Genomic DNA, 16,251 nt, shown 5'->3' with positions numbered 1-16,251 from the left:
AAAAGGGGGGGAAAATACACTCAGCTAAAGCACCAGAATCTTAGGATTCATTAGAGAGACTATAAAAGCATAATTTTCCCCTACTTGTTTCTTTTCGTAATCAGGAGAGCCTTTCTAATGTGGTGTTGGAAGAAAAGGTCTCTTCCCAAACATGTTGCTTCTTTGTTTACAATGTTGTTTTATTATTTCCCAGGAGCCATATTTCTCAAATGGTCTACAATTGTTGGAAGCATCCTACACAGGGCAGCGTCACCCTTTCTCTCTGAATGTTGGGTGTCTAAGGGGTGGATAAATGAGGGGGCAGAAAGAACTTGTTTCACTTCAGTGGTTCAGAATTTGAAATTCAGATTGTAAGATGTGGTTTTTCCAAATGGAAATGTAAGAATCTGTGCATGTTGTCCATGCAGGCGATTTTATATTTGGTTTGAACAGCAAAGTACAGCAAAGAAAGAATGATCACATCTCTGAATCTCAGCCTGAGAGTACTTGGTGCTTGATGGGAAAAAAAGTTGAATGCTTGAGTTTGAAAGATTTTTTTTTCCCCTCTCAAGCTAAAATCTTGTAAATAAAACGTAAAATACAGAGAGAGAAATGTGATATCATCAATACACACATACTTATATACCACACAAGTAATGCCATATGCACATATCTGCTATAATCTACAAGCCATTCATGGGCAGCCCATTCCAATCTTGGGCTTATGGATCTCACGATCCACTGCCATAGGTCCAGGTGTGATGTCACAAAAGGCACACCGCTGGCATGCACTGCGGGAGGCCAAATGCATGTGCCGATAGCTCATGTAGGCCACACTGGAGCAAGAAAGGTGGGGGGGGAGGGTCATGGGCACCTCAGGGGAGGAAAGGATGGGGAGCGGGGCAGTTCAAGGGCAGGATGGGGTGGACTCTGGTGGCAGTTGCACACGCCAGTACCCTAGGGACTCTTGTTGTCTGTGTGTGTGCGTGCATGCATATGTATGTGTGTGATCTGCATAAATCCATTTGACCCACTCTAGAACCTATAAGGTATCGGTTTCACTGGAAAAACTGATACCACATTCCAAGATATGGTACAGTGGCAGATGGAAGGATCTGGAATAAATCTCCAAGTGATCCATGATTGAGGATAAATTATCAAGATCAATACCAGTCTCGAGAGTACTGAGGTTTCACAGGAGTTTTAGAGAAACGTTATGAGAAATGTTATTTCTTGGGTTGGTAACCAAAATTTCTCTTTAAAACTCTGTAAAGAATAGGCACAGCCCATATTTTGTGGCCTAATAATAATAATAATACAGTACATGTATTTATAGACCGCCTTTCTTGGTCCTAAGATTTCTCCCCAGACTTTATTCAAGGCGGTTTACGTGGGCAGGCTGTTCTAAATCCCCGTAGGGATTTTTACAATCGAAGAAAGGTTCTATCTTTCAAGAACCACAACATTTCAGATGGATCTTTTTGATCTAGTATCACATTCTGGCCTCTGGTTTCCTCCCACGCAAGCTGACAAGCAGCTCCTTCATCTCTCACAGGGAGGGCAGCCAAGACGCTTCTTTGCTCACACCAAAGAGCAGGTTGAATAACTCGGCTCAGCTTGTCAGTTGCTTCAAGGTCTCACCATTCACGGTGCCGGTGGCCTCGAACTGGGGACCTTCGGATGTTATCTTCAGGCAAACGGAGGCTCTACCCTCTAGACCAGACCTCCTGCCCATGACTGATAATCTAGTCATGAGGTAAAACGCCTGTGTTCATGGGAAGGCAAATTCAGAATCCTCTTGCTACTGTTGTCACAACACTTTGGAATGACATGAAATGTGCTTGCTAACACTGCCCTGATGGTAGCAACCAAGTTTTAAAAAATGACAAAAGTGAACAGTGCTATGCAGGGCCAGCCAAAGGCAAAACACTGCCTGAGGCAATTCAGCCTCCTCTTGCCTCCCATTGCTTCTTTCCATGCTGTCCCTTTCAGCAAACAGGAACTGCAGGACACGTTAGGAACTCCCAGCAGGAGCAAGATGAGGGGGAAGCAGATCATAGCCTTCTGCCTGGTCTTTCAGGTGCACGTAGCAGTGATGGCCACAATCTGCTTCCCTGCTCCCTTACCTTAATTCAGTGGCATAGATAGAGGGGGTGCAAAGCACTAAGTTTTGCAAGGAGCCTCACCATGGCATGTAAGCATCCCCTTCCCTTCCCCTTTGGAGCCATTCTGGGCAAGGGGAGCAAATCAGAGGTGAATACCAGAGAAGACCCAGAGAAGAGGTGAATGCCTCCGTTTTGCTCCCCCCACCCGGAATGGCTCTGAAGGACAGAGGCCACTTGCACACTGTGGTGAGGCTCCCTGAAAAGCTTAGTGCTTTGCGCCCCCTCTAGCTACGCCACTGCCTTAATTCTTCCTCACTCTGGGAAAACTGATATCACATTCAGTGGGAGATAGCAGATGGGAGAGTGTGAAACAACTCTCCATGATGAAGGTTAACTTATTAAGGTCAATACCAGTCTCTGGAGCACTAAGATTTCACACAAGTTTTACAGAAATACTATGAGCATTTCCTGATTTATTTAAAGGGACCACACTATGGAGGAGTAAGGTAATGGGGTAGAGAAGCAGCTCGGTGGTCTACAGCAGGCTGGAAAGAGGTAGCAGCAGAATCAGGGTGAAAGGCATCCAAAATATGTTTGCCTTCCCTGCCACCCACTGTTCAACACAAGCCACACTGTCCACTTCGTGGATAGCTCAGCTATGGTTCTGAAGAGAAAACTCTGTATTCCTGGCTAGGGTATGGCTACCATCCTGCACCGGACTTGTCCGCCAAATTTGCTGTTGTAATTTTATTCGGTATACCACATATACAGTATATTGATAACAGCTAGGGGAAATGACATCTTTGAATGTTCCCTCCCTGCATATAGAAAATGACAATGACAGAGAGAAAGAGTGAATTTTGGGGGAAACTCTAATCCCAAAGTGCCGCTAGGGAGGTGTAGTCCTAACCACTGCCTGGATGGGAGGTCAGTGGGACACATATACTGCAAAAGCTTTTGCCACAGATGGCAATCAAGTGAGTAATCCATTAAAAATACTCACAATTATGTATTTTTGAACTGAAAAAAAATGTTAAAACTCATAAAAAAAAACCTGCTTCCATGTTTAGTGATAGAAATGCGTCCTGAAGTGGAAGTGGTGATTCTGACTTGTAATCGTGATTATTAAGGCAGGACCAGGGGTCTTGAAAGTTCATGACTCTCAAGAGTGATGTTGGAATCCTCCCTGATCTAGCCTTGTCTCACAGCCTCTCATTCTAAAGGTCATAAATAATAATAACAACAACAACAACAACAACTAGGTATTTATATACCGCATTTCTGGTCATCGGATTACTCCTCTGACTTTATTCAAGGCAGTTTACATGGTCAGGCGTTCCTAAATTCCTCAAGGGGTTTTTTACAATCATAGAGGTTCTCTCTTTCAAGAACCAACAACATTTCAGAATGGATCTTCCTGGTTTGGTCTCACTTCTGGCCTCCAGTTCTCCCACGCAGGCTGACAAGCAGCTCCATCTCTCACATGGAGGGCAGCCAAGACGCTTCTTGCTCACACCAAGAGAAGGTGGAATCACTCAGCTGGGCTTGTCAGCTGCTTCATGGTCTCGTCATTCCCAGCCGTTCAGGGAGCTGCCGGTGTCCTTGAACTGGCGACCTTCTGATGTTATCTTCAGGCTAACAGAGGCTCTACCCTCTAGACCAGACCTCCTGCCCCATAAGAACATAAGAACAGCCCTGCTGGATCAGGCCATAGGCCCATCTAGTCCAGCTTCCTGTATCTCACAGCGGCCCACCAAATGCCCCAGGGAGCACACCAGATAAAAAGAGACCTGCATCCTGGTGCCTTCCCTTGCAGGTCCTCGCTGTTATGGTTGGATAAAGCCTGGTCAATGGGCTATTGCCTGCCCTTCTGGGACTAGAAGTAAAATGCACTTCCCAGTAACCTCTGAGTTCCACCTCCACTACCTCCAATACTGCTTTGGTCACCTCTTTATTCCTTGAGGAGGAGGTTTTATTAAATCAGCATGCAGTTCCTTAAAACACAACATGTAATGGCAAGGAAGGCAGCCCCTCATTCCATAGGAAAAGTCAGATTCTTAGGGAGATCCCTCCCCCAATTGCCAGATTGGCTATCTAAAGAGGCTTGCTGGTTTTCCTCAGTGGCAATCCTGACTCCTAAAGAAACAACTTAGTAGGAATGCCCTGTGATCCTTAAAGAAGCCTTAGTGAATGCATAGTGAAGAGAAAACTGGCGCAGGCATGGAGCTGCATCCATCCTGCTTCTCACCCTGGCCCTTCCTGCTTTCCCCACCTCTTCCCAATTTTCTTCTGAGATTGATAGGCTTGAATTCATAAATATTACTTGCCCAGGGCTAGCATGTGATCAATCTGTCCCCTCCAACCCCCTCAAGCCCCTTCTCAAGTTGTGCTTAAGTAAACCACTTCCACAAGCACTCAATACTGTAGAGGGCAAGCCCTATCACTAGGGATGTTTGAAAATGGTTTTATTTTTTTGCAGATTTCATGATTTGAACAGACACACATTCCTTTTTTTTGCAAAAGAGTGACCTAGCTAAGTTTTGAAACCAATCTGAAAATGACCGAACACACACACACACACACACACACACACACACACACACACACACATCTACAAAAGTTACAATGTTAGGACCAAAATGAGAATCCTTGTAGGAAGGTCTCACAAACTTTGCATTGGTAGAAACTGACACTGAAAGGCAATATATTTTTGGTTCTCAGGCACAAGGACATTATTCAATTGCAATTTCAGTAATTGTATTAAAGGTTGCTTATATTTTTAATTTGCATGTTTGAAAACAATAAGTTTTTGCAAAACGGAAACTGCAGATTTGGTGACATTTGGAGAAAAGGAAAAAAGGAAGCCCTCTTGGCAGATTCCAAAACTGCCAGCAGAAGCAGTAAACTTCTGAGGCATCCCAGTCATGGCTTCACTTCTAAAGCACTCTTGAGTAGCCCTGCTGTGACCCCTTTGCCACACACTACAATGTTACACCAATGCTATAAAAGCATGGATTTGGTTGGGGTTTTTTTAAGAGTCTCTAGCCCTTATCATCACGAGAGCAACACTTGTGATATGCAGTGCAGTCCTCATCTACTTCCATTAAGTGGCATCTGGTGGGGTAAAGGAGGAGTGGGGCATATATGAACCATCATAAAAAAGCACCTAGGGAGGGTCAGAGTCTGGTTTATATAGTGCTACTACTGTACCTGGGCTGGGCTTTAGCGTGTTGTGACAGTGGAACTCTGCTCCTCTGTTGCAAAATGGCTGCCAACAGCACGTGGAACGTTCTGTTGGTAGATATTTTAAGAATGCTGCCACAAGAGGTGACAGCACTCCTTGGCCACTGCCAGAACTTGCTGTGGCCACCAGAGCAGGTAAAGCAGGGGCAGGAGATGGGTGGGGAGGGGGGAAGAATAAGGGATGCTGCTAGAAAAAGAGGATCCAGTGGCGATGGTGTACATCTGATCCTATCCCCCCTTTCTCTCTTCAGACTGGCACCAGCGACAGAGCTGGGTATGAGGCTTACAGGGGGTTAAGGAGAAATGATTCCCCTTTCCACTGGATATAGCACACCCATTTTCAGCACGGCTACATGGGTGAGGGGGAAAGGATAGGATTGGGCCTTCAGAGTACTAAAAGCCAAATTTTCCCTTTACTTTTGAAGTCACTCTTTAGACAGACAGACAGATGGATAGATGGATGCAGCAGGTGCATCCTGTCAAATCGCATCTATCTGGTCAAACCACTACACCCTCCCTTAGCTCAATCACCCCAAAGCTCTTCCTACCTTACATGCTCGTCTTGCCAACCAATACCATGATAGCAAGACGGAGCCTTCACACTGAGAGGCGCTGTTGCCCTCGTGCCCTAGTTGTAAGCTTCCCAGAGAAATTTAGCTAGCCACTGTGGTCATAAGAAGAGCCCTGCTGGGTCAGGCCAAATGCCCACCTAGTCCAGCTTCCTGTATCCGACAGTGGCCCACCAGATGACTGCTGGCCTAAACAGAGACAAGTAGCATTCCCAAGGCTGCAAACCGAGTCCAAGCTAGAGGTGGGGTTTGAGCCGTGCATATCAAACACCCATTGCAGTTCCTCTGTTCAACACGTGCTGAAAATATGTCCTTTCTTTACAGATTCGTTTCCCTCCTAGATCCTACCGAAAATAATCTTCCTTTCCTAAAAATTTGTTTTCCTTCCAAATCCTCTCAAATTAATTTTCCTTTCTCATTCCCTGCCACTGCTAGAAATCCATTCTCAACAATCCCTTTTCCCCCTTCAATTCCCTCCTCAAAAAACAGAAAAATTTCAATTTTTCTCCCTCACCCTGCTCCGTCTTATCATTTTTAGCTGATAGTAGTATGTCTGGATGCAATAAAACACCTCTGTTCTTCAACTTTAACTCCTGCTTTAGGATGAAATAAAACATTACAAAAAATATTTAATGAGAGGCTGATATCCAATCAACAGCCACTCAAGCACCATGAACCAGCTTGCCTCCACTATCACCACTCTTTCATAATCCATTATCACACAACAGTGCAAGCACTTGTGCTGCACTCCAGTATGATCCATAGAGGCAGACAAGGAGGAAACTTTAAAAACTTTGATTGCATATCTAAGCTGGTGCCATCAGTGGCGTTCCCAGAGGGGGGCACAGCACTTGGTTTTGCAGGGCACCTCTATGTTGCTCTCGCCGCCCAGAATGGTACAACAGCAACGGGGAAGGACAGCTCACATGGCATGTTGTGGCACCCTGCACAACTCAGCACTGCACCCCCCTGTGGGAAAGCTACTGAGTGCCTTAGATCTCGTCTGCTATCATCACAACCTTAACCTTACCTTAACCTTAACTGCATATCACAAGTGTTACTTCTGTGATGATAACCTTAATCTTTAACCTTATCGTAAGGTTAAAAAATATTTATAAAATCAATGCTCTTTAATTTTCATGAGATGTGACCTTAAGATGTCAGTCAGATTCCTTCTTCTTCTTGTTATTACTGCCCTTAAGATGGTGGCTCAGTGCACTGCATATAGATTGATAGATCTGGAGGGTCCAAAGCACAAGCTTAACATGCATGAGGACTCAGATTCTATCCCTGGCACCTCTACTGAAAAGATTACAGGTGTCACTGCTGGGAAAGACCTCTGTGTGAAGTCCAGGACAGCTGTTGCCACTCAGAGTAGACAAGACGGGCTGACATGGTTTAATGTACTGACTCTCACAAGCCTTAGTCCAAATATAGATGAACGTATAAATACTGCTGAATAGACGTTGCCTAATCTCAGAAAAATTGCCCTCTGTATAAAGAGACTTTTAAACAACATAAAGAAAAAAGGCTGTACTTCTGGAAATCCCTACAAGCTCTTTAGTAATTTTTTTCCAATTTCTACAGAAGAAGGATATTCTTCTCCCTTTTTATATTTTTAAATTTTTTTACATATGCATGAATCTTACTGATTTCTTTATTTTTTTTGCCACTCACGTTTTTTTCCCCATAATTATTTTTTGTTCAGTTGCCCTACCCCAGGCTGTGATGGCAGCGGACACATCACGGGGAATTATGCTTCTCACCGCAGGTTAGTTGACCTTACCTACCCTATTCTTTCAGGCTCTGACAGTCTCTTAAAAATCTTTTTTTTTTTTAAATGGTGTGGATACTTTGGTTCTATTCCCTCTTCCCCTTTCTTTTACCTCCCCTACTTTTTTTAGCTTACCCAAATATTCCATCTCTTCTTTTTCAGCCTTTCTGGTTGTCCTCTTGCTGACAAGAGCCTCAGAAATCTCATGGCTGCCCACTCTGCTGACCTCAAGTATGTTTGCGCTAAACTTGAATCTCTGTCTCCTTTCCGCTACCACTCTGGCTTTTTCTTCCTTCCTTTCCCCTGCACTTTTCCTTCTGAACAAGCCAATCAAAAACCTGCCTGTGAGCCAAATTTATATTCCCACCACAACTGGTGTGGCAAGTAGGCAATATGGGCGGGGAGGAGTGTGAAGAACACTTTATTGTTGGTAGGAAGAATTGGCTTGGGACTTCTATATATATTCCTCTGAACCCCAGGCAAATTTTTATTGGCCATCATAGAGACATGCTATCCTTTTTTTCCCTTCCACTTTTCTCTTGATGATCTTCTGCAGTTCAGATTACAACGTTGCCAGTATTTTTCTCAGATAACAAGCTACACCATTTTTGTTAGAGTGATTGATAATCTATCTTCTATAGCCTGAGACATCAGTGAAATTACTGGTCTGTGATGGGGAATTTGTCCAAGCTTTCAAGGTGGTTGTCAAGTAAGGAGTGCTTCTGTCAGGCCTAAAAGCTTGCACCAAATCCTCCACCTGGAGATAACATTGTTTTTTTCATTGTGCTAACAATATAGTAATGAATGCTCAAATTTTCATTACATTTGATGCAAAGCTGCTATCCAGCTGGATCAAGTTAATTGCATTTAAGTACACTGCAAGTTAACTTCTAGGTGGAGTTCACTCTGCAAATGAAACAGTTCAATGGGAATTTGGGAAAAAGAGAATTCATTTTTTTCAAACATGAATCTAACTGGGTCCAGTAAGTCAGCAAAATCAGCAGTTTGGTTGCACTTCTGTCAGTTTGATTTTTTTATATTCACATGAATGGTTGCTTCAGTTTAGCAGGTCTTTAATGCATTTTAGCACTTGTTCTCAGTGGGGCGTCAATTGACATGACTACTTTGGGGACTTATTTTCTATCCATGGTGACTGTGTTATCAGCCTGGACTGAATATTCACTCAACTGAAGCAGCCTTCCAATGTTTCCACCACAGACCTGGCTCACACTTTATCACACCATCACAAATGATCTACATAACATACTACTGAATAGTATCATAGTAGTATACGTTGTCATCTGGGCCTGTGGTGAAGCAGTTGAAAGACAGTACATACATCCCTTTAATATTCAGTCCAAGCAAATAAGAAAAAATGTCACCATGGATGGAGAATGCATCAAAAAAGTGTTCATGTGAATCAGCTCAGACTTCAGAGACTAGAGTTAAAATGAGAAAAGCACGGGAACTCAGAACAAAGAGGAATATACTGTATATATTTCATGCAGGGAACACTTCCTCTAGAAAACAGATTAGAGGAGAATTGTGGTAAATTTTTATGTGACTTCCATCCTAATCCTAACTATGTTTATGTGGAAATAAGTATGGGGTTTTTTTAAATGGGGGATTTATTCCCAAGTATTTATGTTCAGCCATGTGACCTTCAAGTCACAATTCTCTTTGCAGGAAAACAAGATTATACATAAAATATATTTGGATGTTTTGGAAATAAGGGACCTGCTCCTGAATAATCCTAAAAGATGCACATTACATTGTTCACCTTTCTTCACATGAGCACAGACTACATTAAAAAGCCAGATTCAACTGAACTTTGCTCAGAATGTGCCAAAATGCAGCTGGAGTCATGCTGTTCACACAGTAGATGAGTGTTTGGCTCATTCTGAGTGTTTTTTTTTTTTCACAATAGCAGAATTTCACACTTTGTTTCCCAGAAAGGTAAGTTCTTTCCAGCCTGGTGCAGTTCTTTTTCTTTCAAAGATGTCCGTCAGGTCAATTAATGACACTGAGGAAAAAGTAAAGTGGGTAACAATTGTATTCACCTTAGTGTTCATTGTAACACTTTGCATCAACGTCAAACAACACAATTAGAATTACCATATCACCTTAAACATCATGTTTTTCAATAGAGCCAGTTCACTCATTCAGCTGTGAGTCATCAAAAGCTGAGTAAGCAAGTTGTGAGTAATCAAGTGATGTACGCAAAGGTCCATTTAGCCCACCTTCCTGCTTCCCACAGTGTCCAATTGGATGGCTCCAGGAAGCTCCCAAGCGGGGCATGAAGACAACAGTTGAAACACATTGCTTCTGAACATACTGTATATCCACCAATACTATACAAATAGCTGCTGGGGGACTGCTCCTTGTTCATGAATTTTGTCTGAAACTTTTTTTAAAAAAACCATCTAAGCTAGTGGCCTATCATCACCACATCTTGTAGCAATGAAGTCTAGAAGTTAATTATGCATTGTGTAAAGACGTACAGGCATGCATGAGGTAAACTGGGCTCAACTCAAATAAAATCTCAGGAGCCAGCTGTCAAGTGACTTACTGCCCAATCCAATCCTGGGCTCATGTGACAGATGCAGGGCCACCGGCGTGCTGGCTGCTGCATCCTGTGCACTGTCTGGTGACCAGACTGACCTGGGAGTAAGAGTTGAAATGCTTACCATGGCAGTTATACAAGCACTGAGGACACATGTCGTTCCTATGCAAGTGCAAGTCCTATACTCTAAGAGAAGTCACTGCCATGAACTCTTAAAGGGTTCCCAAATTATTACTACATCCAAGTCTCCCACCACTCTTAACATTGCCCTATTAGCAAGACTCTGGATGAAATTTTACAACAGCTTTAACAGTGATAAATATTTTGTTAACAACTCTAGGCTACTGTGCATGTTCCCCAAAATTAGCACTATGTGGCTTCTATGTACACTTCTTCCATTTAAAACATTTTTAAAGCTACCTACCTATCCTTGCAAAAGGTATTGTGGTCATTTTCTGAACACCTTCTTTCCTGCCAAGTTATTCTTAGACTCAGGAGAATGAAACCAGTGCCCCTACTCAACTGTTTCACACTGCAAAGCTGAAATGGAGAGAAGCGTTTGGATGAAATAAGAGCAGACCTGAAACTGTGAACAGAACCAAATTAATACTCCCCCCTTTTTTAAGATGGAAAATGTTTGCCTATTGTCCACAACTGAATTTTTTCAATGTACTGCCTGTCTTGATATGTGTTCGTAGCGCATTCATTGATTCTGATGATATTGCAAGGCACCTCTCAGTAACCCATATCAGAGGTATTGGGAAACTTTCTAGAATCTAGGGAATCTTGCTAGATAAATAGTTAGACTTGGTGACAGTCTTGTTAAAAGAAAAGGAGGAATAAGGAAAGACAACAATTTACACCTGGACAATGTTGTGAACAATTTCATTAGTATAAGAATACATTTGGAGCCTGTTAATCTGCGGATTTTTCATCCACTGATCTGTCTCAGTGTGGGTCCCCTGAGCTCCGCCTGAGTCCTCCGAAGGAGGCCAGGGCTGTGCTTCATTCCCCTCCAGAGGGCTTTTTGATGCCCGCAGAGGCAGCGCGTGTTCACCTGCTGCTTCTGTGGGCTTCAGAAGGACCTGGAGATGCAAAAAACACCACTTCTGGTTTCCCTTGGGAAATCAGAAGTGACTGTTTTTCAGAATATTAGGTATTCTGAGGCTCAGGGAAGCCCTCCAGGGGCTTGGGAAACCGAAAGTGGCATTTGTTCACCTCTCCTTGGGAAACGGTGGTTTTTTTTGCCTCTCCAGATTATTCTGAAGCTCACAGAGGCAGCGGGCAGACACACGCTGCCTCCGCAGGTTTCAGAAAGCCATCCGGATGGGACCAGTGCACAGCTCCAGTCCCCTTTAGAGGGAAAAAGGGGCAGAAAATCACTGATTTGGTTATTTTCTGTATCAGTGAGGATCTGAGAATGGATCCCTCATGGATACTGAGGCCCCACCTACACTTATTAGTAGATAGGGTACTTGAGTCACTTTGACTCACTGATCAGCTTATCTACAACAGATAGAAAGGTTACAATTGGTACACATGTACTCCAATATAGCATGATTTTTTCTCTCTCCCTCGAAACATAGGGCAAGAAGACTGACTCATCACAGGAACCAACAGTCCTAGATAGAGCAACCCAAGACAGAAGGCCAAATAAGCAATTGAAAATTTGTGTTCAGATATTCTGACATTTCTGTTGTATTAAATAAATAATACATAGAAACTTCAGAAGATGTGGTAAGGGACCTTCCTTGTCTCATCAGTTTTGGCCAAGAGATAACTCAAAAACAGTGAACATTTCCCACCAGTTGTAACAGCCTTAACACAGATGGCCAAGCCTATCCAGTCTTACGGAGGAATCTTATGAGGGATCTTATGATCCGTCAACATAAGGCCAGGTCCACCATTACCCAAGCCACTCTTAACAGTGAGTAGCTCACCACCAAAGATGCAGGAGTCAGAAAGCCCTGCACTGGCTGCTGTTGGCTGCCAAACGTCTGCTGGAGCAGGTAGGTCAGCAGCAGTAGGTCATAACAGTCTCATAATGCTAGCCCTCATAATGCCTTTTAAAGGCATAAAAATGTCACTTCTGGTTTTGCCAAAAAACTAGAAGTGACTTTTTCCCCTCTTAACAGTCATTCTGAGCCCCACAGAGGCTGCAGGCAGATGCAAACGGCCTCTGCAGGACTCAGAAGACCCTTCAGAAGTGAGGGGAGCCTTTGGAGATGGGGGCCCAGCTATATCTGCAGTTAACTGGAACTGTGGATACAGGATCCACTGATATGGGGGCGGCTGTACAATTTAATACAGGCTCTTACAAATGTTGCTTATTTATTTATTTTTCACATTTTTACACCCCACTTCCTCAAATGAGCTCAGGGCCATGCACATGGTTCCTGCCCTTCTTTTGTCCTCACTACAACCCTGCAAGGTAGGTTAAGCTGAGAGAAGTAACTGGCCCAAGGACACCCAGATAGCTTCAGGGCTGAGCCAGGATCCCAGCACAATGGAATCCCAGCCAGTAGAGCTTGCGTCACCCTCCTCCCATACAGTGGGCAGGGCAATTCCCCAGACAGTGGATGTGGTGATGCACCATTGCCCCACTGCCCCACTGGTTTTTTTGGCTATAACTTTTGATAGAATATAGATAATTCAACAGTTTGTTTCTTTGCTTTCTGCATGAAATTACACATCAAACAATATATAACATGATGGTATTATTCAAAAGTACCAAGATTTTAAAAACTTTGGACAGTAGCGGTGTCATCCCCACAGCCATGGGCATCACCTGATGTAGCCCACACCCTCCGCATTCCCTTAGCGACGCCACAGGTTCCAGCACATTGTTTAGCTTACATTTTCACCACTTTTCCTATTTCCATTCTATAGCGTGGGGAAGTAAATAGTGTTTGTGTGTGTTTTTCACTGTGATCCTGGCTGATGAGCTAGTTACACAGGATGTATCCTGGAGTGCTCAAAAGTGACAAAGTGCTATAATAAAACCTCAATATATATATAAATAAAATCTCAAAAAATGGTCACCAAATACTCCCGTGTAACAATTGACCGTGAAATCATGTAATGACTTAGGGCCCAAACCTATCCAATTTTCCAGTGCCCGTGCAACTGTGTCAGTGGGGCATGCACTGCATCTTGAGATGGGGCAGCAGTCACAGAGGCCTCTTTAAGGTATGGGAACAGTTGTTCCCTTACCTCAGGGTTGCATTGCGGCTGCACCGGTACTGGAAAATTGGATAGGATTGGGCCCTTACTCTTGCTTTGACATGAGATAAATGTGAGAACTGAAGGCAAGCAGGTCGTAGCCACATTTGAGGTCATTTGGTTCTCTTTTGATGCAGATTTAACTGAATGTTAAAATCAGTTTCCAGTGTCAATGTTCAGCGACTCTTCTTTCTCTTGTTATTCAGGTGCCCAACTCCCGGCTGTGATGGTTCTGGTCATATAACAGGAAATTATGCATCACATAGGAGGTAAGTGGAACCTGCAGGGGAAGAAATGGGAGGAAGTTATGGGTAAGAAAGATGGAGCTTTGGTCACATAATAGAAATGAAAGGGAGCCTAAGGTCCAAATCCCAACCAACTTTCCCACACTGACACAGCTGTATCAATGGGGCAGGTGCTGCATCCTGCAGTTGGGGGGCAGTCACGGAGGCCTCCTCAAAGTAAGGGAATATTTGTTCCCTTACCTCAGAGCTGCATTACCCTCACCTCGGAGCTGGAAAGTTGGGTGAGATTGCGCACTAAGGGCCCAATCCTATCCAACTTTCCAGCACTGGTATAGCCACAATGCAGTCCCAAGGTAAGGAAACAAGTGTTCCCTTGAGGAGGTCTCTGTGGTTGCCTGCCCAACACAGGATGCAGCACATGCCCCACTGGCACAGCAGCACTGGCACTGGAAAATTGGATAGGATTTGGCCCTAAGTGAAGGGGGGGGAAGGGATGCTTTGAAGGAAAGGTGTGAAAAAAGTTGCTGAGAGTGAGGGAAAGAGAGTTCCCTGAGGGAACAGATTTTTATTTCCAGTCTGGGGTTTCCCAGAATGCTGGCACAAGACAGAATGTTTTCACACATTTTTGTGTTAAAGTATTTAAAATGACTAGGAGGCAGTCTTGTCAGCTACGTAAGGATCTTCATATACATTTAGGAATCAAGGCTCTTATATGTTTAAATGCATATCTGGGAAAATCCATTCATGAAATGGATCCATTTCCACGGTACACGTACGATTTCTTTTGAATGTTTGCAAGCAAATACAAGAGCATTCAGGGTTGCTCAGGATTCCTCTGAGTTTTGCTCCAGTTAGTCATTAGGAGGTAGCCTGGCCACAGTTCCTGGCATGACCGACCCATCTCAGGCTGAGCAGGAGAGGGAATTATGCAGTGGGTGACTGGAGAGAGGGTGGGTTTGCTGTTGCTTGAACAGAGGGTTGTGTACTGTGCAAAACAGATGTTTCCCCCCACAGGCTGAAGGTACTCAAGTATTTCTTAAAGCAATGAATCCTCTCAGGACTCCTGATTGCTTGGACCTGGCAATGTTGCCACACCTGAGTTTACCTCAGGACTGCTGCATTTCCACATGCCAGGAGAGCCGCCCTGTCTCTTCTCTCAGACCTCTCCGCAGTCTCAGGCCATGTTTTTCTCCTGCTGACACTGTTGTCCTCATCCACACAGAGCCATACCCCTCGCTAAGCTATGGGGCTTTGTTGCCCCCTCCTGGAGACAGGAGATGGTTCATTCACCTCAGCCAGTGTACACACTGTGCATTCTGCCTCCCAACTGCCTCCATTTCCAGCTGCTCACCACCTGTCTCCTTCTATTCACTGCAGCACTGCCCGCAAGGCAAGTGAGGGAAGGGAAGCCAGCAGGGACTGGTCTCTCTGAAGGCACTGAGGACAGGAAAGAAGCAATATGGGCATAGGCACATCTGGGATTCTGAAAGGGCAACTTGAGAAATGGGTGATGGATCTGGCTGGGGGGGGACGACTCTGAGCACAGAAGAAAGGCAAGGCAATACGGATCACCGTAGACCACTTCACATAGTCTACCTATTTGAAGTACCACCGGAAGTAACTGGTGATGACATCATCGCCAGTTATTTCTGGGTTGGGAGACCAGATGCGATGAGGCAAACACCAGTAAGAAGCTCAGGGTGGATGAGAGAACTTTTTTCAAGTGCAGAAAAGCATGATTTGGAGCTCTGCCTGCCGAGCCTCCTACCACTGTTTGTTGTGTCACATTCCTGGTCTCGCTGCCAGAGCAAAGGCCCACGATGGTGCCCCCCACGGGATGCCACCACCCCTCTGTGCACAAATCTACCCCCCCACACACACACAGACGCACACACACTTACCTGGTGCACACAGAGCCTTGCGCAACTCCAGGACGCATTACAGAACCCTCCTGAAGTTTCCCCAACGCTTTAAACTGTGCTTCCAGCAAACTGTGCTTCTGCTGGGAGCCTCAGTGAGGCTTCCACATGATCCTAGAGGCTCGCAAGGCTCCTCGCCGGGGCATTTGGCCCTTTCATTCAATGACAGGTCCGCCACTGTCTCCCCTCAAATAATAGCTACTTTCTAGGATTCTTGGTTTTGCCAGGAGAGGCTGTGAAAAAGGAGTAAATGGCCTTTGGCAAGGATCGGCAACCTGCCTGCGGTTTAATTGCAGTTTAAAAAGTGCTTTTATACCATTGTAGAATAGCAGGCAGGTAGTCTCCACCAATTAGAACGGCTATTTCCAGGTTGTGTTGAGATTGTGACCCCCTCCCTTGGCCTTGGTCACCCCAGAATGCAACTTGGAAATCTTTAATGACTTCCTCCTTGCATTCTTCAGTACACCAGGCCCCGGGGGGGGGGGGTCACTTGCTTTGGCGTGATTCGAAAATAGCCATTCTAATCTCTGGAGACTGCCTACTTGCTGCTCTACAATGGTAAGAAAAGTGTTTTTTAAACTGCGATTTAAACAGATGCTTTGAAAAAAAGAAAAATAATGGATTTGACTATT

At 44.5% G+C, this 16,251-nt stretch overlaps 1 protein-coding gene across 1 annotated transcript in view; it reads left to right on the top strand.

Moving 5' to 3' along the window:
* MYT1 (myelin transcription factor 1) overlaps window positions 1-16,251 on the top strand; it is a 76,827-nt gene that overhangs the window by 35,491 nt on the left and 25,085 nt on the right. Inside the window, exons 14-16 of the mRNA XM_066624732.1 lie at window positions 7,605-7,667; window positions 7,833-7,901; window positions 13,662-13,724. Of these exons, the coding sequence (XP_066480829.1) occupies window positions 7,605-7,667; window positions 7,833-7,901; window positions 13,662-13,724 (195 nt within the window). The remainder of the gene's footprint in view (window positions 1-7,604; window positions 7,668-7,832; window positions 7,902-13,661; window positions 13,725-16,251) is intronic.

This window comes from Tiliqua scincoides, chromosome 4 (assembly GCF_035046505.1).
Source record: "Tiliqua scincoides isolate rTilSci1 chromosome 4, rTilSci1.hap2, whole genome shotgun sequence".
Taxonomy (NCBI): domain Eukaryota; kingdom Metazoa; phylum Chordata; class Lepidosauria; order Squamata; family Scincidae; genus Tiliqua; species Tiliqua scincoides.
Note: the sequence above shows the minus strand (reverse complement) of the source record. Positions and strands in the feature narration are given on the sequence as shown.